General features: G+C 34.6%; 1 protein-coding gene across 1 annotated transcript in view; it reads left to right on the plus strand.

Moving 5' to 3' along the window:
• Nucleotides 1–26,923, plus strand: part of BCKDHB (branched chain keto acid dehydrogenase E1 subunit beta) — a 275,861-nt gene that overhangs the window by 9,177 nt on the left and 239,761 nt on the right. Inside the window, 1 exon segment of the mRNA XM_074237385.1 lies at nucleotides 10,439–10,507. Coding sequence (XP_074093486.1) covers nucleotides 10,439–10,507 — 69 coding nt within the window.

Raw genomic sequence — 26,923 nt, forward strand, 5'->3', positions numbered from 1 at the left:
TCTTAAAGAAACTTGTGTTCTAAAACATAGATAAGTCTCATGGGAAAATATTGTTTTCATTCCCTGGCTAGAGATTATGAATTAACTTCTTAATAATGGGCAGCAAGGTGGTACAGTGGATAGAGTGTAGAATCTGAGTCAGGGGGACGTACTATGACTACTATTGTTTGATTCTGAGAAAGTCACTTAACTTTGAATTACCTCCAAAAAAAATGGACTTGGGTTTGAGAAAGAAAGGATTGGCTTCGATTGTGGATTTGCCTGTTTTACTAGATGACCTGAAGCAAGAGTTTCGAACTCTCTAAGAGTCTTAATTAAGAAAGAATTTGTCATCTATATTGGGAAAGAACTTGGACTAGATGACCTCTCTGATAACTCTGATGTTCTATGAATATGAACCTACATGTGACATTTTTATGTTATTTGAAAGTCAGTATATTGTAGGAAGTGAATTCAATTGACTTCATATTGTCTTAGATATTTAGTTGGAATAAAGATTCTGAATTTAATGTTATGAATTGAATAAGTCCTGAAAGGCATTTTTAAAGTATCTATTCAAAAACATTTTTTTTTTTGCAAGGCAATGGGGTTAAGTGGCTTTGTCCAAGGCCAGACAGCTAGCAAAAATATTTTAAATAAAATCCAGTAGAATATTGCCTATATTCAAAGTTGAGAGAACTCTAAGAGGTTAGAAAAATTGTTCATTCATTGAGACATAGATCATTTTAAGTCTCATGGGAAAATATTGTCTTCATTCCCTGGCTAGAGATTATGAATTAATTTCTTAATAATGGGCAGCAAGGTGGTACAGTGGATAGAGTGTAGAATCTGAGTCAGGGGGACGTACTATGACTACTATTGTTTGATTCTGAGAAAGTCACTTAACTTTGAATTACCTCCAAAAAAAATGGACTTGGGTTTGAGAAAGAAAGGATTGGCTTCGATTGTGGATTTGCCTGTTTTACTAGATGACCTGAAGCAAGAGTTTCGAACTCTCTAAGAGTCTTAATTAAGAAAGAATTTGTCATCTATATTGGGAAAGAACTTGGACTAGATGACCTCTCTGATAACTCTGATGTTCTATGAATATGAACCTATATGTGACATTTTTATGTTATTTGAAAGTCAGTATATTGTAGGAAGTGAATTCAATTGACTTCATATTGTCTTAGATATTTAGTTGGAATAAAGATTCTGAATTTAATGTTATGAATTGAATAAGTCCTGAAAGGCATTTTTAAAGTATCTATTCAAAAACATTTTTTGGGTTTTTTTTTTTTTGCAAGGCAATGGGGTTAAGTGGCTTTGTCCAAGGCCACACAGCTAGCAAAAATATTTTAAATAAAATCCAGTAGAATATTGCCTATATTCAAAGTTGAGAGAACTCTAAGAGGTTAGGAAAATTGTTCATTCATTGAGACATAGATCATTTTAATTAGTAATTATAGTTGGAGCTGTCAAAGCTAAAATGACATAATTAAAATTTCAATAGATTCTGAGAAATACAATACTTATTTACACAGTACTATCTGAAAATGTTTCCTTCCTCTATTTCTTAACTTACTTTGAGTGTTAGGCAGTGATTTCTGTTTGAAATTAATTATTAAGTTGACCTTTTGAATTTGTTCTGAATAATTCTATATTTTACTTCTTGACAGGCTAATTTTTCTTCCTTTAAACATATAATGTAGTAAAGTCCAAAAGCTGCATATTACAAATTGTTTGATTTTTGGCAAAGTAGCTTCAATAAAATCTCAAAGGACTTTTTGAATTTGAGCACTTGCCCAAAGGTTAAATAATAGCATCTTGGGCATCCTAAATATTAGATGAATTAGTCCTCAGAGATTAAGAATTTATAGGTTTTGATAGGTTTAATATAAGAGCTAAGTTCTGTGACTAATTGGAGTGCCACAAGTTTGTGATAAATGATGTTCTGTTTTCTCCCACTGCTTGACTTGTCTTACTAATTCCCTCCATTGGATGTTTATTATTATTATTTTTTTTTGCTGTTAGACTTTTCCCTTGACAATTTTTCTGTTATTCTGCAGGATGGAATATAGGCTTCCTTTCTCTTTTGGACCCTATTATGCTATCTTTGAAAAGTGCATATATCATTCTTTCAATTTTTTAAAAAGATATTTAAAACCAAAAACAAAAACATGGGAATCATCATAGGGAAATGTATAAGAATTCATAACAAAAGAAAAAATTGCAAAGTTATATTAACGGGCCAATTTTGATCTAAGGGAAAAATAGGCATTTATTTTCCTTAGCCACATTCCATTAGATCCCTAAAGATCCCCTTTCTCCAGTTTTTTCCCCTAGAACCCTTCAGGTTTGTCTGAATTAAAAGCTGTATCACATATTGAGTTTTCTAATTGTAAATTTGACTGCTAGTTTCACCCAGATTTGTTTTTTTTTTTAGGTTTTTTTTTTTTTTGCAAGGCAAATGGGGTCAAGTGGCTTGCCTAAGGCCACACAGCTAGTCAATTACTAAGTGTCTGACTGGATTTGAACCCAGGTACTCCTGACTCCAGGGCTGGTGCTTTTTCCACTGTGTCACCTAGCCGCCCCCAAGATTTGTGTTTTCTTTAAGAATTTGTTTCTTAGAATTTGACTTGTGGGAAGCACCTTTTAAGTGAACCTGCAAAGGTTTCTCTCCTGGGCTTCAGAACTGATTTATATTTCCTTTCTTCTTCCTCCTAGAAGCTTTGATGAGTCTAGCTCCTAGTAAAATTTGACACCCTTGACCCATTCTTTTTCCTCCTAGTTGGTTTTCCAGAAGCAATCCATAAGCCAATTTCTGAAGTTGATTCTTTTCTTTAGGTGAAATCTACTTTCTCCACTTATTGCTTCCGTTCATTCATTCCCCTTTATAGGACGGTTGTTTTGATAACTTCTTTTGATTTACTCTGAAATCTCATATCTATTCCCTGTGCAAGCTCCTGGTAGATTTCACTTTAGTTCCTTTTTTTAACCTACTATTGGAACTTAATTTCTACTTTGTGCTTTGAATACTGGTCTGATTTTTGGTAATGGCAGAGCCAAGAAGAGGATAGAATTAAATTTTGTGCTTAGCAAAAGAATGGGTTAGGGGAATAAGTTCTCCTTAATTCTCTGCTCTTCTTTTGCTATCTTCTGGGACTCTGCTACTCAAGTTTAATAGTTTTCTAGAATCTTCTTTTAATGTTATAATAGAAAAATAGGCTATACCTAATATTCTAAGAATCTTAGAGCTAGAAAAATTCCTACATATGAATATGTTAACTTTTTCATTTGCCATCTAAAGCAGTTGAAACCCAGAAAGATTGTCAGAGATTATGCAGTTGCTTATTGGTAGAAATAGAAAGAAATTAAGAATCAATAATTATCTTCCACCAGTAATAATAATAATACTTCAATTTTATATAATACCTTTGCTTTAAAAAGAGTTTCTCTCACAATAACCCTAAAGAGAAACTGTGGTAGCTATTATTATCCCCATTTTATAGATGAGGAAACTGAGGTTCCAAGGTGTTTTGTGATTCATCCAAGTTCATAAAACTGGTATGTGTAAGTTGAACAGGTCTCTCTTTAATTCCAGGAGACATATTTTGCAGTCATCAAATCACAGTTATGTTGTTTAAACTTTAATATGTTTGTCATTTTTTGTAATTAGAGACTAACTGCATTTTTGCTTTAACTTTGCCCCTCTAGCTATCATCAGTGGCTTGCCATTTAAAATAGTCATATTTTTCTGTTAAAAGATGCCAGAAAAATAAATTTTTTGAGCGGAGAGGAAATTTTTCATTACTGGGTAACTCTTCCCTCTAAAAACCTTTCAAACAAAATCCCAGAAGGTTCTAAATAAATATCAATACTACTTTGACTTGGTTTCTTGGAGGAAAAAAAACAGATTTAAATTGCCACTTAACTTGTTAACTGATCAGACTAGATTGTAAATTCCATGAGGGAAGGAACTCTGACAATTATCTTTTTTTATTTTCTTCAGTACCTAGCACAGTGATTTGTACCTAGTAAGTGCTTAATAAATCATTTTGATTTATATTTAAATAAAGATATTTTTAGGCAGGAAACTTGAGTCCAAATAATGATGCCATGAAGAAATATTTTCTTTTTTTTCTTTTTTTTTAGGTTTTTGCAAGGCAATGGGGTTAAATGGCTTGCCCAAGGCCACACAGCTAGGCAATTATTAAGTGTCTGAGACCGGATTTGAACTCAGGTACTCCTGACTCCAGGGCCGGTGCTTTATCCACTGTGCCACCTAGCCGCCCCAAGAAATGATATTTTCAAGATCATTTTAATTCCTACCTGTGACATTTTCTAGTTTTGTGACTATGAGCAAATAACTTTGCTTCTCATTTCCTTATCTTTAAAATAAGGGAGTTGGACTGGAGGACTTTTGTTGTTATTGCTATTCTTGAAGAGAGCCTGTGGCATCAGGAAGGTGATATCTTGACTTCCATGTGAATTGGATTTAAGTGAGGCAGAACTGAACAAAGGCATCAGTCTCACTCTCTCCTCCAGGCACATCTGTGTCCAGTGGCAAGACATTGATCAAGGTACCATGGAGATGACTTACGATACTGTGAGAGATCTTGGCAACATCCATGGAGGCAAAAGATAACCTACCTTGCCTTCGCAAAAAACTCATTCTGGGAGGGGGAGATCCTTAGAATTTCTGGTTGGAACAGAAATCATGGCTTTCTATACTTACTTTGAGCCTTCAAAACCTAAACAATGAACAAAGTGAGACTTGAGTTGAGGCTTATTGTTGGCCCTTCAGTGAGTGCCAGAGTGATTTGGGTTTAAAGGCTTAGTCAGGTAGCTCCATTTGAATCCCAGTGGGATTTATTAGAGCTCCATTTTTTATTTCAAAAAATCATAAGTGAAAACTATATGAATCAAAATTAATTGTCCCAGTTTTTCGGGGAAAAATGATAGAATAATTACTTAGAGAAAAAACGTAACCCCCAAATCCCCAGGTACTTGTGAGGTATAAGTGATCAAAATATTTATTCCTTTGAATGAAGAACCCAGGGGTAGCTAGGTGGCACAGTGGATAGAGCACTGGCCTTGGAGTCAGGAGGACCTGAGTTCAAATCTAGCCTCAGACACTTAATAATTACCTAGCTATGTGGCCTTGGGCAAGCCACTCAACCCCTAAAAAAAAAAAGAATGAAGAACCCACTTGTAAGGGTATAATTTGGAAAAGGGAAAAGAATAGGAGAAGGAGGGAAGAGGAAAAAGGGGAGGAGAAAGAGACAGGAGGAGGATCTTCTGGTAATGTGGTTAAGTGACTTGCCCAAGGTCACATAGCTAGGTAATTATTAAGTGTCTGAGGTGAGATTTGAACTCAGGTCCTCCTGACTCCAAGGCCAATTCTCTATCCATTGCGCCACCTATCTGCTCTATTATACTTATCTCAAATAAAAGAAAAAATATATATAAAACACTTGGCAAACTTTAAGGTGATATACAAATCTCACCTATTTAATAATAATAATAATAATGACCAATAGCCATTAAAATTTTAGTCTTAAATATCTTGGGTGTGGAAGGAGGAAAGATATGGTGAAATAATGTTCCTTATTTGTATCTGTATAATCAAAACACTTCAAAACAGTTTTCTGGATTGACATGTGATTACTTGAAAGCTGGGATTTATTTGCGAGGGCAACTTCTAGTGTGGCCTTTTTCCTCCACTAAAGAAGCTACAACCTGTCTATCATTTATTTTCTTTTTAGGTTTTTGCAAGGCAAATGGGGTTAAGTGGCTTGCCCAAGGCCACATAGCTAGGTAATTATTAAGTGTCTGAGGTCGGATTTGAACTCAGGTACTCCTGACTTCAGGGCTTGTGCTCTATCCACTGCACCACCTAGCCGCCCCTATCACTTATTGATCAAGTCGTGAAGCATTTATTAAGTGCCTTCAAAATGGTAGACACAATATTAAGGGTTAGGGATACAAAGAAAGGCAAAAAATATATTCTCTGTCCTCAAGTTGCTCACAATCGAATTGAGGAGACAACTTGACAAACACTTTATAAAAAAAATGTCTATATATATCTCTATTTATCTATCTATCTATCTATTTATGTCTCTATAGATATCCATACACACATATGTGTAGTAAAGTGGGATATAAAAGGAAAGATATATATATATATGTATATATGTACATATTTGTGATAAAGTGGCTATGTAAAATGGAAGAAGAAGCTAGCATTTAGGGGACTGGGATAGGCTTATTTTCAGAAGGGGTAATTTTAACTGAGACTTGAAGGAAGCCAGGAAGTGGACACTAGAAGGGAGAGTATTCCATGCATGGAAGACAGTCGAAATGCCTAAGGTCAAGAGTTGGAGGATTTTACATGAGGAACAGCAAGGAGGCTAGTGACACTGGATCATAATGCAAGGGGCATAAGATGTAAGAGACTGGACAGTTAGTAAGGGGCCAGGTTATGAAAGGCTGTATAAATCAAACAAGAAAATTTTATATTTGATTCTAAAGGCAATAGGAACTCACTAGAGCTTATTACATAGCTGGTGATGTGGTCAAAGTACTTTAGGAAGATAATTTTGATAGTAGAGGGGAGGATAGACTAGAGTGGATAGAGATGAGGGAAATTGAGATGAGTAGAATTGGGGAAAGATAATGAATTCAGTTTTTGATATGTTGAGTTAAACTGTCTATGGAACATCTAGTTTAAGATGTGCAGGTGGAGATGAGTGGAAGTCAAGAGAAAGTAGGACTGAATAAATGGATCTAAGAATCATCATTGAAGTAATTGAATTCATGGGGACTCATAAGATCACTAAAAATATCACACAGAGGGAGAAAAAAGGATAAAAGCTTGGTGGACACCCATAGTTAGCATTGGATAAAGGAGTTTGAGAAAAAAAAAACATTCAGACAGGTAGGAGAACTAGGAAAGAGCAATATTGTGAAAACCAAGAAAGACTGTAAAATAAAAGAGGGTGATAGACATTGTCAAAGGCTACAAAGTCCAGAAGGATGAGAATTGAGAAAAGTCCTTCAGGTTTGTCAATTAAGACATTATTGGAAAATTTGAAGCCAGCTATTTCAGTTGTATGATTAAATTAGAAGACAAGCTGAAGAGAGTGAGAGGAAAGGAAGTGAAAACACCCATTGTAGATGACCTCATCAAGGAATTTAGCCACGAGGAGGAAAAAAAATGTAGGATGATAGGGATTTTTGAAGAAAGAGGAAGAGAATGGTATGTTTGTATGTAGGAGGAGAGATGCTGCCAATATGCAGGAAGAAATTGAAGGTTAGTGAGAAAATGGGAGTAATAGAATGAGTAATCTGCTACAGAGGAGGGATTTTAGAGAGTTCCTTTAGGCAGATAGGTAGTGATCTGGGGTTCTGAAAGTAGTAGAAGTCATTTGAATCCAGGTCTTTTTTGACTTGAGCCCAGTATTTTAATTCAGTGTATTCACATGATCTCTATTGCTTAACTATAAATAAATTAAAATCCTAGAACTTATTTAGTTTCCTTTGTTTATATATGGGGAAATAGCGTTTATATTCTTTCAAGATATGATTTAATTTAAATATACTTACCATTATAGGTTGTTAAAAGCTTGTCAAATTCATAACATCCAGTCAATAGGATAAATCAAAGTAGAAAAGATGAAATACTTTTTTCTTTCAAGTTTTCTTTTTTGCAAGGCAGTAGGGTTAAGTGATTTGCCCAAGATCACATAGCTAGGTAATTATTAAGTGTTTGAGGCTATATTTGAACTCAGGTCCTCCTGACTCCAGGGCCGGTGCTCTATTGTGCCCCATGTTTCAAGTTTTTACTAAAGAAATGAAATATTTATTTTCCTCCATTTTTGGAAAATAAGTTCATTTTAAACCTGCTTACTGTAGACATAATTGGGATCTTGATTTTAACAGAATAGTGACTTGGCTTATATAGTTTTTTTCTTCTCATAACATATCAAACAAGTGACATGTTAAGGAGTAGAACTAAAAGAACTGTTTTTTAATTTTGTGATTTTTGTGTTGTTTCCATTTCCATTGCATTGACCTTGTAAGTCAACTTTCTCTTTTTAGACTTATATTTATTTTTGATTATTATCATCAAATTTTATAACTAGATGAGAGTTCAGAAAGCCCAACATCTTTTCATTTTTTTCTGAGGTAATAGGCCAGCATCAACAGTAGAGCCAGAACTGGATCATAGAACTCTTGACCTCAGACCTTCTCTCTAGCAGAGCGCAATTGTCATTAACTTTTATTCCTGGCATGATCCAAATCAAAATTTCAAATTGAATATATATTTACCTTAATAGTATTTTATTTTTTCATTACATGTAGATAGTTTTCAGCATTCGTTTTTGTAAAAATGTTTCCCTCCTTCCCATAACCTACCCCCTCCTTAAGAAAGCAAGCAATCTGCCATAGGTATTACATGCACAATAAAGTTACACATATTTCCAAATTAGTCATATTGTGAAAGAAGAGTCAGGACAAAAGGGAAAAATCATGAGAAAAAACAAAAGACAAATGACAAAACTGGAAATAGTTCACTTTGATCTGCTTTCAGATTCTATAACTCTGTGTTTGGATGGCATTTTCCATTACAAATTTCAAATTTATTATTTAAATATTAACTCAGTTTGCTAGAATATGGTGTTTTGAGATCATGATTGAGAATTTGAAACCCCTAAAAGTCATCCATATTTTCTTGGAATATAAAAACTATTCAGAAATGGGTGGTACTGGTCAGAGTATGAGGATGGATTCATCAATACTACAAGATATACAACTCATTACTAATACTGACTATTAATAACAAATACGATGAATTCTAATTATTGCAGGTACAGGGAACTAAGTAATGTTTTTTCTATTGGGATTTTCTCTGAATTAAGGCAACATTTTTTCACTCCAAATTTCCTTCCCCATTTTTCTACCTCTGTACCTTGCCAGTAAAAAAAACACACATTGTAAAAGTTAACAACTATGAAATATTTATTATTTTGCTTTCTTATCTCCATAGAGATATATTCTTGGACTTGGAGTACATTGTGAAACATACACATTTCCAGAGTTCCACACAATCTCTTTTGGATAGTTGGGATTCTGATTAGCATTTTAAGGAATCCTATCCTTCATGGTCTGTAAGGAAGAAGATTTTTATTGTTATAGCCCTAAGATAACCTTTATTCTTACCTCTCTTCTCAGGAAAGATATACACAAAATAAAAACACAACGGTATAAAATCTTTGACATTTTTTTTCTGGATCTACTATTTCATCTGTGTAGAATAAGGATTTTTTTTAAAATTGTTTTTCACAGACTCCTCTGACAGTCTTCTGAAACCTATGGACCTCTCAGAATCATGTTTTTTTTTTTTTTTTTTTTTTTTTGCAAGGGCAAATGAGGTTAAGTGGCTTGCCCAAGGCCACACAGCTAGGTAATTATTAAGCGTCTGAGACCGGATTTGAACCCAGGTACTCCTGACTCCAGAGCCAGTGCTTTATCCACTATGCCACCTAGCTGCCCCTAGAATCATGTTTTTAAAGACAAAAAATGCATAGGATTAAAGGAAAAAAATTACAGAGAAATACAATTATGAAAATATTTTAAAAACATCAAATTCATGGATCCCAGGTTACTGGTATTGAGGCAGCTAGATGGCATAGTGGGTAGAGCACTGGTCCTGGAATCAGGGGTACCTGAATTCAAATCCGGTCTCAGATGCTTAATAATTACTTGTGTATCCTTGGGCAAGTCAATTAACCCCACTGCCTTGCAGAAAGTAAAAAAAAAAAAAAAGAATTCCTGTTAAAGAGAGCTTACTAAAAGCAGTGTAAATAAGCATTTGTTCTTCAATTTACAGTCTAGAGAGTTCTTTGGACACTGTGACTTGCCAAGTATCTTTCAGAAACAGGATTTAAACCAAGTTTCTTCCTACTGTTAAAATCTCAGTGCTACTCTATTTCATGATAATATTTTGTTAATTTAGAACAAATACAATTATGGACAGATTTTCTAACACCTACAGCTATTTGAAGAAGTTTTGTGAGATCTTTTTGGAATAAGAGAAGGAAACAAGAATTTATTAAGTGCCTACCATATGCTATGTACTGTGTTAAGTGCTTTATAAATATTATTTCACTTGATTGAGGTAGCAAAAATTGATGAAAAATGGCATTAGGAATCCTGACTTCAACTTCTGGTTTACTAAGTTATCCGTCCTCTTTGGGCTTCAGTTTCCTCACCTATAAATATAAGGGGTTAGACTAAATGAACTCAATTCTCTTCCTGCTTGACTCATTTGCAAAATGAATCTTAAATATGAATATGAATTAATCAAGTAGAAGTTCATAATTTTACATGGTGATGTTAGCATATTATGACATTTTAATGAACTATATTCTTTAAAGTGTATCTTGTTTTTCAGTAATTTTTGGTGAAGATGTTGCTTTTGGAGGAGTCTTTAGATGTACCGTTGGCTTACGAGACAAATATGGTAAGTTTTCTTTGTGTTTATTTTCTTTGCGTCTATTTATGAAGGACTCCCAAGGATTTTCAGGATTCAACTCATGTGAAATAGAAAAATAATAATGAAGTTAATTTCTTTGAATTTCTACTTTTCACTGTCAGGTCTTCCTCATTTCAAAATTGAACTACTTCTACAACCTCTTATAATAGCAGGAGATTACAACTAGATCCCAGAATGGTATTTTTTTTTTAGGTTTTTGCCAGGCAAATGGGTTTAAGTGGTTTGTCCAAGGCCACACAGCTAGGTAGTTATTAAGTGTCTGAGGCTGGATTTGAACACAGGTACTCCTGACTCCAGGTCTAGTGCTCTATCCACTGCACCACCTAGTTGCCCACAGAATAGTACTTTTTAAAAACAATTTCCCTCCTATCACTTCCCTGCTCAAGAATCCTATTGTCCATTGTAGCCATTCTAAATTCCCTAGTGTAGCATTTAAACTGTACTCTTATTTGTCTATTCCTTTCCTTCTCAGAATTCATTTTGTTATTCTTCTTAGTTAAACCTTTTGCATGAGTCAGGTAATCCTTTATATTCTCTACATGCACAGTTTCTCTGCTTTTGACTTTTGTTTCTTCTTCCTCTGACACTTCATATTTTTCCAAAGATGAAAGATCTTTTTTTTTTGGTGATACATACTTATCTTGCTCTGAAGTTTAGATTGCATTGTAGGATCCCTTTCTTGACATCTCTAATCATTTAATGGGGGCTAAAGGGTGTGTGTGCGTGTGTGTGTAAATACATATACATACACAAATACATATATATATATATATATATATATGCAAGTATATGTACATATATGAGCAAATGCAAGCATTATGGATACCAAGAGAGAAACAAATTATCTTTACTCTTACATTTTACTTCTGATGGACCTGTAATCTCATCACTGTAGGGATGCTCAGGGAGGAACTCTTTCTACCAATATAGATTGGAAACTGCTCAGTATAGTCTTAGAAAATCACCTAGGGCTCTGAGAAATTAAGTGACTTTTTCACAATTTTACAGCAAGGTTTTTTTCAAAATTTTTTTCAGATTCTGAGGATAGCTTTCTTTTTATTGTACTAACTTTCTCCCTGAGCTTACAGTTTTTTTAGTTTTTTTTTTGGCAAGGCAATGGGGTTAAGTGGCTTGCCCAAGGCCACACAGCTAGGTAATTATTAAGTGTCTGAATCTGGATTTGAATTCAGTTACTCCTGACTCCAGGGTTGGTGCTCTGTCCACTGCACTACCTAGCTGCCCCTGAGCTTACATTTTAATGTAAACATTCTTCCACATCAAAGTCTTAGAAAGTTAGAAAGAATAATCTTTATTTCTTGCACTTTCCTTATCAACCACTTCTTTTTTTTTAATTTAGTTTTTCACTTTGGTTTTAAAATTATTTAATATTTTATTTTCCCTAAGTTACATGTGAAAACAGTTTATAACATTCTTTAATAAATTTTTGGGTTCCAAATTCTTTCCCACTTCCTCTCATTGAGAAGAAAAGCAAATCAATATGGGTTATCCATGTAGTCATGTAAAACTCATTTCCATTTTAGTTGTGTTTTGAAAGGAAATTATAGACCAAAAAAAAGTCCAAGGGAAAATAAAGTGAGATAGTATTATTTGATATGCATTCAGACTCTATCAGTTCTTTTCTGAAGGTGGATAATATTTTTTATCAGAAGTCCTTCACAGACATTTCTTGGATCTTTGTATTGCTGAGATCATGGTTGATCATCATATAATGTTACTGTTGTTATGAATAGTGTTCTCCTGATACTTCTCATTTCATTTTGCATCAGTTCATGTAAATCTTGTTAGACCTTTTTGAGAGCATTCTCCTCATCATTTCTTTCTTTTTTAATAGATGGGTATTCTTTAATAATGAAAACAAACAAAGCTAAGCACCAATTACTTAGATTTTTGTTGACTACATTACAGCTATTTAAAGAAAAAAGGTGTGGTCTGATGGCAAAGAATGTTATGTTTGAGGAAACCACTGAGAAATGTGTTATGATACTCATCATTTCTTAAAGCACAGTAGTATTCCATCGCAATCATATACTGCAACTTGTTCAGCCATTCCCAATTGATTGAGAACCCTTCATTTTACAATTCTTTGCCACCACTAAAAGAACTGTTATAAATAATTTTGTAGAAATTTTGTAGAACTCTTTTTCCTTTTTTGTTTTTTTTTTTATCTCTCTTGAGAAAGAGACCTAGTAGTAGTAGTATTGCTGGGTCAAAGGGCATGCATGGTTTTATAGTCCTTATTCCAAATTACTCTACAGAATGGTTGAATCATTTCACAACTCCACCAATAGTGCATTAATGTCTTACTATTTCCAAATTTCCTTTAACATTTATTATTTTTCTTTTCTGTCCTGTTAGTCAATCTAATAGATATGAGAAAGTACTTCAGAATTATTTTAATTTGCATTCTACACTTAAATATTAATTAACTCCTTTCTTCTATCAGTAATGATTCAGAACATTTTTTCATATGAATATAGATAGCTTTATTACTTTGTCTAGAAACTTCTGTTCATATCTTTTTTTTTTTTTTTAGTTTTTGCAAGGCAAATGGGGTTAAGTGGCTTGCCCAAGGCCACACAGCTAGGTAATTATTAAGTGTCTGAGACCGGATTTGAACCCAGGTACTCCTGACTCCAAGGCTGGTGCTTTATCCACAATGCCACCTAGCCGCCCATATCTTTTCTTTCAGTTGAGGAATGGTTCTTAATTTTTTACAGATTTGGTTCAGTTCTCTGTATCTTGAGAAATGAGGAATTTATCAGAAAAAACTCTGTAAATATTTTTCACAGTTGTGATTACTTACTGTGTATTTCCCTCCATTCCTATTTTTCTACTTACTTATCCTACTCTATTTCTCCTTTTACCCTGTCCTCTAAAGTATTTTGTTTCTGACTACTGCCTCCATCAAGCTGCTCTCTCTTTTATCAGTCTCTTTCCTCCCACCTCCTTTCTCTTCTTCTCTCCTTCTCTTCCTACTCTCCCATAGGGTATGATAGATATTATTCCCAAGTGTGTATGTTATTCTCTTTTTGAACCAGTTCTGATAAAAGTAAGATTCATGTATTCCCTTAATTTCCCCCATTTTCCCCTATTCTAAAAGCTTTTTTATGTCTTTTTTACAATGAATTCATTTATTTATTTATTTTCACATTATTACAATAGTCTGGTTGTAAAAGTAAACTTAACCCCCCCCAAAGATAGAGAAACCTTAAGAAAAATAAAGAGAAAAAATTATATCTCAGTTTGTGTTCAGATACCATCAGCTCTATCATAAGTTCATCAGAGAAGTTGCTTCAATATTTTTTTCCCACAGTTTATATTGCTAGATATTTTTCCCTCTATCCTATTCCTCCCCAGCCCCATTTATTCTTTTTTTTCTCTCCTTTCCCTCTGTACTTCCTCAAAAGTGTGTTACTCTCCCATCATCTTCCCTCTCTTTTTTCACCTACACACCCCTTTCCTCCCATTCCCTCCACCTGTCCCTTTCTCCTCTCCTTTTTTCTCTCTAGGGTAAGATAGAATTCTATACCCTACTGAGTGTGTATATTATTTCCTCTCTAAGCCACATCTGATGAGAATTAAGGCTCATTCGTTCTCCCTCACCTTTTCCCCCTTCCCCTCCATTGCAGAAGCTTTTTCTTGCCTCTTTTACATGAACTATCTTAACTCATTCTACTTTTCCCTTCCCTTTCTCCCCATACATTCCTTTCTCTTCCATTAACTCCCATCTTTAAAATATATTAATCTTCATTTTTAGCTCCCTCCTGTACCTTGAACTATATATGTTTCTTCTAACTGCTCTAGTAAATGAGAAGATTCATCTGAGTTATCAGTATCATCTTCTCAGGCAAGAATACAAGCCCTTCAACATCATTAAATCCCTCATAATTTTCCTTTCCCATCCACCCTCTCTATACTTCACCTGAGTCCTGTACTTGAAGATCAAACTTTCTGTTCAGCTCTGTTCATTTCAACAGGAAAGTTTGTTTCAATGTTTATGTAGTTTTCCTCTGAAAGAGCATGTTCAGTTTTGCTAGGTAGTTGATTCTCGGTTGTAAATTAAAACTCTTTTGCCTTCCAGAATATCATATCTCAAAATCTATGAGCCCTTAATGTAGATGCTGTGTAATCCTGACTGTAATTCCATGATATTTGAATTGGTTCTTTTTTGAACTGCTTGTAATATATTCTCTTTGACTTGGGAGTTCTGGAATTTGGCTGTAATAATCCGAGGACTTTTTATTTTGCTATCTCTTTCAGGAGGTGATTGGTAGGTTCCCTCAATTACTATTTCACTTTCTGTTTCTAGGACATCAGGACAGTTTTTCTGGAGAATTTATTTAAAAAATGAAGTCTAGCTTTTTTTTTTCCTGATCATGACTTTAGGCATCCCAATAATTTTAAAATTATCTCTCCTGGATCTATTTTCCAGGTCAGTTGTTTTTCCAGTGACATTTTCCACAACTTTATCTAGTTTTTCATTGTTTTGATTTTGTTTTATTGTTTCTTGATTTCTCATAAAGTCATCAGCTTCCCTTAGCTCCATTCTACATTTGAAGGAATTATTTTCTTCACAGAACTTTATTATCTCCTTTCCCATCCCAGTTCTGCCTTTTAAGGCATTCTCTTCCTCATTTATCTTTTTTTTTAAATATTTATTTGTTTTCATCCATAAGCACTGTATATTTTTAATTTACAAAATTTACTTCCATCCTCCCTTTCCACCCCCCTCACTTTAGGGGCAAACACTCAGGTTAGCATTGCATATACATATTTTTGATAAACATGTTTATATATTAATCACTTTTGATATGAGGAATTAGGATTAAGGGACAATTTTTAATTAAGAGATAATTTTTATAAGATGTTCATCAGATTCTGAAGTGTTGGTTTTTCTTTTTTCTTTCTTTTGTTTTGTTTTTCTTCCTCTGGATGGGGATAACATTGTTCACAGTCACTCTAATAGGGTTGTCCTATTTTTCTGAACTGCTGAGTGAAGTTGCTTCCTTTAAGGTTGGTCATCTCACAATGCTGTTAATGTGTACATTGTTCTCTTGGTTCTACTCCCTTCATTCAGCATCTCAGACCTGCATCTGAGTATGGGTAAAGCAACAGAGTCCTGCCCCAGGGATATTGGAAAGACCTCTGCAGTCTCCTCCATTCCCCTTACCATCTGTAGACTGAGCACTAGGGAAGCAGCTGCTAGATGGCTCCCTAGGCCTACTTCTGGATCCCAGACTGGGACTGTGGTGAGGCCTGTACTGGCCTGGGCTCTGTGCTTAATCTGGTGTGGCAGAGTTTTCCTGTTGACCTTCCATGTTGTCCTTGGCAATTCCTGAGCTAAGAGGTCTGGAAAACTCCCTGCTGCCATGGACTCAAGAGCCCCCAGAGACCCAGGTGCCCTGCCAGCAGTTCCTGGGAGTCTAGATGCTAGAGTCTAGAGCCAATTCACTGGCAGGGCTGTGCTGTGCTGTCGCCCTTTCCAACCTTGGTGGAAGTCTTGGACTAGAAAATTGATTCACCCAGTCTTTCTGTGGGTTCTGATACTCTAGAATTTAGTTAGTCAAAATTTTAAGGCATTTGGAAGAGGAAAGCTCTTTGAGGAAGAGCTTCTGGTAATTCCTGCCTCTACTTTACCATCTTGGCTCTGCCCTTTCATGTCTTGTTTGTGTGAGATAATTTATTCTTTTCTCCCTCTCCTTTTCCCATTCTCCCATACATTCTTCTTTTTCACCCCTTTATTTTTTTAGATAATTGTCCCATCAAATTCAACTGATACCCATGCCCTTTCTATGTATACTCCATCTAACTGCCCTAACACAAGGAAAAGTCTTAGAACTTGCAAGTATCATCCTCTCACATAGGAATATAAATAGTTTAACCTTATTGAATGTCTTCTGATTCATTTTCCATGTTTACCTTTTTATGCTTCTTTTGATTTTTATATTTGAAAGTCAGATTTTTTAAAATTCAATTTTGGTCTTTTTACCAGGAATGCTTGAAAGTAGTCTATTTCATTGAATATCCATTGTTTTCTCCTGAAGGATTATACTTAGTTTTGTTGGGTAGGTTATTGTTGATTGTAATCCTAGCTCTTTTGCCCTCCATAATATCATAATTTTAGCCCTCTTATCTCTTTTTTTAATAAAAGAAAGATTTTATTTACTTGAATTTTACAGTTTTTCCCCTGATCTTGCTTCCCTCCCCCATTCCCCCCCACAGAAGGCAGTCTGTTAGTCTTTACATTGTTTCCATGGTATACATTGATCTAAGTTGAATGTGGTGAGAGAGAAATCGTATCCTTAAGGAAGAAAAATAAAGTAAAAGAGATAGCAAAATTACATAAGATAATGGTATTTTAAAAAATTAAAGATAATAGTCTTTAGTCTTTGTTCAAACTCTACAATTCTTTCTCTGGATGTAGATGATGTTCTCCATCGCAGATATCCCAAAATTGTGCCTGATTGTTGCACTCATGGAATGAGCAAGTCCATCGAGGTTGATCATCACCTCCATGTTGTTGTTAGGGTGTACAGTGTTCTTCTGGTTCTTCTCATGTTGTTCAGCATCAGTTCATGCAAATCCTTGCAGGCTTTCCTGAATTCCCATCCCTCCTGGTTTCTAATAGAACAATAGTGTTCCATGACATGCATATACCACAGTTTGTTAAGCCATTCCCCAATTGTAGGACATTTACCCAATTTCCAATTCTTTGACAGCACAAGCAGGACTGCTATGAATTTTTTTGTACAGGTGATGTTTTTCCCATTTTTCATAATCTCTAGGGTGTAGATCCAGTAGTGGCATTGCTGGATCAAAGGATTAAGGTTGAATGAGTTCACAACTCCACCAACAATGTATTAGTGTCCCAGATTTCCCGCATCCCTTCCACCATTGATCATTGTCCTTTCTGGTCATATTGGCCAGTCTGAGAGGTGTGAGGTGGCACCTCAGAGAAGCTTTAATTTGCATTTCTCTAATAATTAGTGATTTAGAGCAATTTTTCATATGACTTTGGATAACTTTGATTTCCCCATCTGTAAATTACCATTTGTCAATTGGGGGAATGTTTTGGGTTTTTTTTTTTATTTGACTTCAGTTCTCTGTGTAGTTTAGAAATGAGTCCTTTGTTGGAAATACTGGTTGTAAAAATTGTTTCCCAATTTACAATTTCTTTTGATCTAGGTTACAAGTGGTTTTATCTGTGCAAAAGCTTTTTGAATTTAATGTAATTAAAATTGTCTAGTTCGTTTTTAATGATATTCTCCATCTCTTCCTTTGTCATAAACTACTTCCCTTTCCATAGATCTGACAGGTAAACTATGTCTTGATCACCTAGTTCCCTTATATTGTTTTTTATGTCTAAATCCTGTATCCGTTTTGATCTTATCTTGGTATAGGATGTGAGGTATTGGTTTAATCCAAGTTTCTGCCGTACTAACTTCCGATTTGCCCAATAGTTTTTATCAAAGAGAGTTTTTATCCCAGTAGCTGGACTCTTTGGGTTTATCAGACAGCAGATTACTATAATCATTTCCTGCTGTTGTACCTAGTCTATTCCACTGGTCCGCCACTCTATTTCTTATCCAGTACCAGACAGTTTTGATGACTGATTTTTTATAATATAATTTTAGATCTGGTAGGGATAAACTACCTTCTTTTGAACTTTGTTTCATCGAATCCCTGGAAATTCTTGACTTTTTATTTCTCCATATGAATTTACTTACAACTTTTTCTAACTTGTTAAATTAATTTTTTGGAATTTTGATTGGTAGGGTACTAAACAAGTAGTTTAGTTTTGGTAGAATTGTGATTTTTATTATATTAGCTTGACCTGTCCATGAACAGTTGATACTTGCCCAGTTATTTAAATCTGATTTAATTTGTGTGAGAAGTGTTTTGTAATTGTTTTCAACAAGTTTTTGAGTCTGCCTTGGCAGATAGATTCCTAGGTATTTTATATTGTTTGAGGTTACTTTTAATGGGATTTCTCTTTCTAGTTCTTTCTGCTGTATCTTGCTAGTCATATATAGAAATGTTGAGGATTTATGAGGGTTAATTTACATCCTGCCACTTTGCTGAAGTTGCTTATTATTATTATTATTATTATTATTATTATTATTATTTTTTATATGTTTTTGCAAGGCAAATGGGGTTAAGTGGCTTACCCAAGGCCACACAGCTAGGTAATTATTAAGTGTCTGAGACCGGATTTGAACCCAGGTACTCCTGACTCCAATGCCGGTGCTTTATCCACTACACCACCTAGCCACCCCGCTTATTATTTCTAGTAGTTTTTTAAATGATATTTTTGGGATTCTCTAGGTATACATCATGACATATGCAAAGAGTGGGAGTTTTGTCTCTTCCTTCTCAGTTCTAATTCCTTCAATTTCTTTTTCTTATTGCTGAGGCTAATATTTCTAATACGATATTGAATAGTAGTGGTGATAATGGGAATTCTTGTTTCATCCCTGGTCTTATTAGGAATGCCTCTAGTTTATCCCCATTACATATAATACTCCTTGATGGTTTCAGATAGATATTGCTTATTATTCTAATGAACAGCTCATTTATTCCTACACCCTCTAATGTTTTTAGTAGGAATGGGTTCTGTATTTTGTCAAAAGCTTTTTCAGCATCTATTGATAAAATCATGTGATTTCTCATAGGTTTGTTATTGCTGTAAGTAATTATACTAACAGCTTTCTTAATATTGAACCAACCCTGCATACCTGGAATAAATCTTACTTGGTCATAGTGTATTATCCTAGTGATAACTTGTTGCATTTGTTTTGCTAAGATTTTATTATAATTTTTACATCTATATTCATCAGGGAGATATGTCCATAATTTTCTTTCTCTGCTTTAACTCTTTCTGGTTTAGGTATCAGTACCCTATTGGTGTCATAGAAAGAGTTAGACAGAGTTCTGTCTTCACCTGTTTTTCTAAAAAAGTTCATATAGATTTGGAACCAATTGTTCCTTAAATGTTTGATAGAATTCACTTGTGAATCCATCTGGCCCTAGAGATTTTTTCTTAGGGAGTTCAATAATGGCTTGTTGAATTTCTTTTTCTGAGATAGGGTTGTTTAGGTATTTAATTTTTTCTTCACTTAACCTGGGCAACTTATATTTTTGCAAATATTCATCCATTTCACTTAGATTGTCAAATCTATTGGCATAGAGCTGAGAAAAATAATTCAGAATTATTACTTTAATTTCCTCCTCATTGGTGGTGAATTCACCTTTTTCATTTATGATACTAGCAATCTGGTTTTCTTCTTTCCTCTTTTTTAATCAAATTGACCAGAGGTTTATCAATTTTATTTTTTCCATAGAACCAGCTCTTGCTTTTATTTATTATTTCAATAGTTTGCTTCCTTTCAATTTTATTAATTTCTCCTTTAATTTTTAGAATTCCTAATTTGGTATTTAATTGGGGGTTTTAATTTGTTGTTTCTCTGATTTTTTTAGTTTTTTATTTAGTTCATAGATTTCCTCTTTCTCTTATTTATTCATATAGTCATTTAAAAATATAATATATCCTTTGATAGAAGAAAAGTAAAATACCTCATCAGTAAAACCACTGACATTGAGAACCAATTGAGAAAGGATTTCATTATTTTCATTATCCAGGATGAAATAATTAATTCTTTCTTCCTTTTTCTTTTTTGCAAGGCAGTGTGATTCAATGGCTTGCCCAAGACCACACAGCTAGGTAATAAGTATTTGAGGCTGGATTTTAACTCGGGTACTCCTGACTCCAAGGCAGGTGCTCTTTGCATTGCAAACCTAGCCGCTTCCCATTCTTTCTTAAATTTGTTGTTTGATCCACTCATTTGTCAAAATGAGGTTTTTTTAGTTTCCTATTAATTTTGGATTTGTATCTCCCTGGTTCAGTATTGCATATGATTTTTATTATTTTATCATTTGAAAAAGATGTATTCACTATTTCTGTCTTTCTGCAGTTTATCATTAGGTTTTTATGTCCTTATCTAGGATGAAATAATAAATTCTTTTCTATAATTTGTTGTTTGATCCACTCATTTTTAAAAAATGAGGTTATTTAGTTTCCAATTAGTTCTGGGTCTATAACTCCTTGGCTGAATATTGCATATGATTTTTACTTCATTATGATCTGAGAAAGATGTATTCAATATTTCTGCTATTCTTCAATCGATCAATAGGTTTTTATGCCCTAGCATGTGGTCAATTTTTGTTCAAGTGCCATGTACTGCAGAAAAAGAAGTATATATTCCTTTCTATCCCCATTCAGGTTCCTCCATAAGTCTATCATATCTAGCTTTTCTAACATATCTCCATTTTCTAACAATCTTTTTATCTCTTTAACTTCCTTCTTGTTTATTTTATGGTTAGATTCATCTAAATCTGAGAGTGGGAGGTTGAGGTCTCCCACTAGCAGAGTTTTGCTGTCTGTGACTTCCTGTAGCTCTTTCAACTTCTCCTCTAAGAATTTCGATACTATGTGCATACATATTTAGTAGTGAAATTACTTATTGTCAATGGTACCTTTTAGGAGGACATAGTTTCCTTCCTTATCTCTTTTATCGTTATCTATTTTTGCAGCTGTTTTGTCTGAGATTAGGATTGCTACCCCTACTTTTTCACTTCAGCTGAAGCAAAATCTTTTACCTTTTACCTTTACTCTTTCTCTATATCGCTTTGCTTCAAATGAGTTTCTTGTTATCAGCTTATAGTAGGATTCTGGTTTTTAATCTACTCTGCTGTTCACTTATGTTTTAAGGGAGAGTTCATCCCATTCACATTCAAATTTATAATTACTCACTCTTCATTGTCCTCCATGCTATCTTCCCTCTGTTTGTATTTTCCCCCCCTTTTCCCTTTATCTGTATGCCCTGGTATTTTGTTCCCGAATACCACCACCTTCAGTGTGTTTGCCTTCCTATGTCTACCTCCTCCCCTTTCCTTCCCCTTTCCATTTTCCCCCCTTCTTCCCTCCTTCCTCCTGTTAGTTCCCCATTTCTCCTCTCCCCATCTGCTCCCTTTCCTTTTCCTTTTTTAATATTTGAAAGGTAAGATAAGTTTTTTAATTTAACTGAGTGTTTGTGTCAATTAATTTTAAGCCAAGTCCAATGAAAGGAAGATTTAGGTGGTTCTCAGCTCCTCCCTTCTTCCCCTCTATTACAGTAGGTCTTTTGTACCTCTTAATGTAAAGTGGTTTACCCCATTCTGTCTGCTCTATCCTCCTGTTTCCTTACTGTCCCCCCTTTTAAGGAGGTGTTGTTTTTAAATCATTCTATTAGAGTCAGAGAAAAGTCTTGCGTGTACATCACTTCTGGCTAAATGTATTCTCTCTAATAGCATTACAGTTCTCAAGAGTTATGAGAATCTTTCTCCCAGAAGGGGATATAGTCAGTTTCATCTTATTGGATAGCAGTTTTTCTGCCCCATTTTTTCTTTTAACCTTTTCATGTATCTCCTGAGCCTCTTGTTTGATGTTCAGATTTTCTATTAAGCTCTGGTCTTTTCATCAGAAAATGTTGGAAGTCTCCCATTTTGTTAAATGTCCATCTTTTCCCCTGGAAGAGAAGGCTCAGCTTTGCTGGATAGTGGATTCTTGACTGCATTCCAAGCTCCCTTGCTCTTCAGAATATCTCATTCCAGGCCCTTGCGTCCCTGAATGTTGATGCAGCCAGGTCCTGTGTAATCCTTAATGTGGCTCCTTGGTATCTAAATTGTTTCTTTCTGGTGGCTTGCAGGATTTTCTCTTTTATCTGATAGTGCTGTAATTTGGCCACAACATTCCTTGGTGTTTTCTAAAATTTTAGCTTCTCTTTCTGGAGGGGAGTGATATATTCTTTTAGTAATGATTTTGCCCTGTGGTTCCATGATATCAGGGCAGTTTGCCATCACTAAATCCTGTAATATTAAGTTCAGACTTTTTTTCTCTTCAATGTTTTCAGGAAGACCTGTAATTCTCAGGTTGTCCCTTCTTGATTGGTTCTTGAGGCCAGTGGTTTTGCTGATGAGGTATTTTACATTTTCTTCTATTTTTTCACTTTTCTGGTTTTATTTAGCTGGCTTTTGCTGTCACAAGAAGTCATTAGTTTCCTGACTCCATTCCTTTTTTTTTAAGAGAAGTATTTCCTTCATTTACCTTTTGCAACTCCTTTTTCCCATTGGTCAATTATATTTTTGAAGGAGTTTTCCATTTGGCTAATTGAGGTTTTGAGAGAATTATTTTTTTTTTGCATTTGCCCAATTGTATTTTCCAATGATTTGTTTTCTTGTTGCAATGTGTTAATTGTCTCTCCCATATTTTCCAATTGACTTTTTTTTTTTAGTTTTTTTGCAAGACAAATGGGTTAAGTAGCTTTCCCAAGGCCACACAGCTAGGTAGTTATTAAGTGTCTGAGGCCGGATTTGAACTCAGGTACTCCTGACTCCAGGGTTGGTACCCTATCCACTGTGCCACCTAGCCTCCCCTACTTCCTTCAATTTTATAATTTGACTTATCTAATTCAGAGAGAAAGAGATTGAATGCTATACCACTTGGTGCATACATGCTTAGTATTGAAATTATTTCATTGTCTATGGTACCTTTTCAGAAGATGCTATTTCCTTCCCTATCTTTTTAAATGAGATCTATTTTTGCAATTGCTTTGTCTGAGAAAAGATTTGCTACGCCTTTATTAAAGCCTGGCTCTGCTTTTAGGGTGTAGGGGGACACTTGCAAGCTTCAGTTTTTTTTTCTTTTGTGCAGCTATTTTCAGAGCTAGTTCTGAGGACCTACATTTTTGATTCTTCTAAGGTGCTATGATCTAAAGAGAGGTATATTTACTCTTCTCCTGGATTATGTTGTGGTGTTTGAAAGACTATAAGCACTCTTTTCATCATGGAACTATGGTCTGGGTCCCAGTTGGTGTCCTCTGATGTGCTAATGCTTCTTCTTGCCCTGGGACCGAGACCCAGGATTGTGACCTGGTTCCAGGTATAGGCAAAACAACAGAGTCCTGCCCCTGGTTCTAGGAAAGGGACCCTTGTAATCTCCTTCTGACTGATTTACTGACCCCCTTACCATTTGTGGACAGAGAGGTCAGGATTTACCCCTGTTACTACTAATTCATTTGCCCTCAAAGTAGCTAGTTTTCTGGGACCTGGCCTGCACTGGCGTAACCTGTCTGGAATCCGCTCCAATCTCTCTCTGTGGCTTCAGACCTTTATTGATATCCTTCTAGATTGTCTTAGGCTAGAATATATTTTGCTGTCCTTTTGTGGTTCCTGCAGCTCTAGAATTTGTTTTGAGGATTTATTTAATGTGGTTTGGAGGGGAATTTGGGAGAGCTCAAATGAACCCTTGCCTTTTCTCTGCCATCTTGGCTCCACTCTCTTCCAGCATTCCTTAAAATGCTAAATGCTATGTTATTATTGTTATTGCTTACCTCTGTGGTGTAGTATATGGATCCCTGAACCTAGAGGCAGGCAGATCATGATGTCTCAGGCACTCACTGTCTCTGGGACTCTGGCAAGGCACTTCACTCTGTCAATTTCAGATTTTTTCCACTTTTGTATAGGAATAATAATCATACCTACCTTTTAGGATTGTTGTAAGCGTTCAATAGCATACTTATGCGTACTTATAACATGAAATGCCTTTCATGAAGTAGGTGCTTCATAAATGTTTGTTTCTCCCTTTCTTCTGCACTTCTCTTATGAGTTAGCAGACTCTGTGGATTCTTCATGAGTTCTCTCATTTTTCCTTCTCACTGTTTTAGTGTAAGTCTTTATTTCATGCCTGAATTACTTTAATGTCCTCCTGATTGATCTCTTTGAGTGCAGTTTCTGCCTTTTCTAATCTGATCTACAAATTACCACTATGTTAATTTTCTAAAATGTTGCTTTTATCACCATAATAATAGCAAGAATTTATATATTCTACTTTAAGATATGCAAAGTGCTTTACAAATTTTCAATTTTATTCTCACAATCTTAGGAGGTAGGTACTATTATCCACATTTTGTAAGTGAGGAAACTAAAGTGGACAAGAGTTTAAGTGACTACTTTCCACTCCCCCACCCTTCAAACCGAAGCCCTAAACTATGAGAAATGTTTTTATACTTACTTTGCTTGTTGTTCAACCCTTGCTTTATTTACCCATTCATGTGCTTATGTCTTGTTCTTCAGCTAGATTTTAAAAAAACTGTGTATGTCATTAAAATTTTGGTCACAATAGGCATAGATCGCATACCTCTGGTTTGAGTTCCATTTTAAAAGTGTACATTTTTTGGTCTGTTTGAGAACTTTATAATAGTAATATTTATAGAAAAGGCATGATAAAATATTTTTCTTTCACATGTGTTCTGTTTTCTTTTACTTCACAATGATTGTGATTCAAAGAGGCAGTGAGCTTCAGAAGCAAATGAGACCTCAAATAATTTTCTTAGGTTCATACTTCTCATAATTTTTAAATATCATGGACATTTAAAAATCATTTTGTTTTTGTATAAAAATCATATTCCCTCTTTAAATATTATGTCATATATCTAATTAAGTATGACCTTGTATTAAAGTGAGGGATGCAAGTTTAGAAGTATTCTTTGGGAGTTAATGTGTTTGGTGAGAAGTGATTGTAATCACTAGATGGCTCCCTACTCTTTGTAATGAATCTCTCATCTCTCTTCCATCCTTCTCCCAACTGATTTAAAAAAGCTTTAGTTATTTTTCAGACAGTAATTAAAAGTCTACAATAAGGGGGTGCATTTTTATAAATTTAGATAAAATTAATTTCTTATTGACATGATATCATAAAACTATTATAAACTTGTACTTAATATTCAAAAGTAAGAATTGCTTAAAACAGTGACATGGAATAGATAATGGGGAAAAATTTAATAATTTTTTATTTCAAGTGATGCACATGACAACATTGATTTAAGATAACCATCCTTAGCATTTTTACACCTACTGTCCTCAAATATAGTAGCATAATCTAGCTGTTCTTAATATTATTATTATTATTTGTTTGAGATAATGTTCTGTTGTGAATATAGCACAGAGTTCCCTACACTGACAAAAATATAGATCTGAACAACAACTGCATGTATAGTTGAAAAGTAAAATAGCATAATCAGTGCAATATGAAATTGATGTTTCAGATTTTAGGGAGAGAGAATCTTTAAAGTAGTTATACAGAGGTGGGATTTTGTCATGTCTTTTCACCATAAAGGTTCTAATTTAATCAGTCATATAAGCATTTTTTCATTTTTCTTTTGTTTGACTATACAGATGAAGCTTTGTGAAAAGATGATAGGTTGAACTAGATAAAAGGTCTGCAGATAACTAGCTATATTGTTACTTCAGCTGAGCCTAATTGTTCAACCTGAAAGTTTATAGTGTATTTTACCAAGTTGCAATTCATCTCTCTTTTTGTCACTATATAAACCCTGTATTATAAGCCTTATTAATCTGAGTGTTATCGTCCTTCCAGTAACATGAATATCAAATGAGGGTCAAAATTATTTCCAAATGTATACTAAAGGAGTGACTAATGAAACTGCACTGTCCCACTATACTGTGGTGTGTGAAATAGAAGGTATTGTGGTTGTGAACTTTTACTGAAACCATTATTGATAAATTTGAGAGGCTTTTGTTTTTGGAGAGTGATTTGCCATCTTATGGAATTGAAAGAAGTTCAATTAAAACATGGGTTCAATAGATTAATGATTAAATTTATTTAGGACTCAAATTTTACGGAACTTTATGTCTCACTTGTCTTATTTGTTCCTGTGCTCTACAGAAATTTGAACATGTTATCATAGTGTGAGAAAAATCAGCATACGCATTTGTTTGTTCTTGTAAACAATAGGGAAATTATGTGGTATTACTAACTTTATGTAGACAGTTGCCCTAAAACACTAAAATAAGGAAGGAAAACCATCAAGCATGTGTCCAGGTTTAATTTCCAGTCGTATTAAGAGCTTTAATTAGGTTCTTTCATCTTAGGAAATTCATTTCCCATTTGGAAATTAAGCATATATTAAATCTGAGGATTAAAAGGCAAGATGTTTTGAATTAGTTTTCAAAAGAGCAAGTGAATAATTTTTAAACAAGTATTAGTCACTCCTTTCTCCTTTAATTAATATCAGATGATCTTTACTAATCATATAAAATTTATTAGAAGTGAGATTGTATATTTTAGTTATTAAAATAAAATGAGATTTTTTTAAAGCAGAAGTAGGCTTTGGTAATTTGTTTAGTAACCCCAAGATTGGGGCAATCTATCCTGCCCTTTCTCTCCTCCTTCATTTCCCCAATCCACCCCAAATGCCCTAACCTGGTGATAGTTAAATAACTTAGAGAGGCAAGCAAGGCCGGTAA

The sequence above is a fragment of the Macrotis lagotis genome, chromosome 5, assembly GCF_037893015.1.
Source record: "Macrotis lagotis isolate mMagLag1 chromosome 5, bilby.v1.9.chrom.fasta, whole genome shotgun sequence".
Taxonomy (NCBI): Eukaryota; Metazoa; Chordata; class Mammalia; order Peramelemorphia; family Peramelidae; genus Macrotis; species Macrotis lagotis.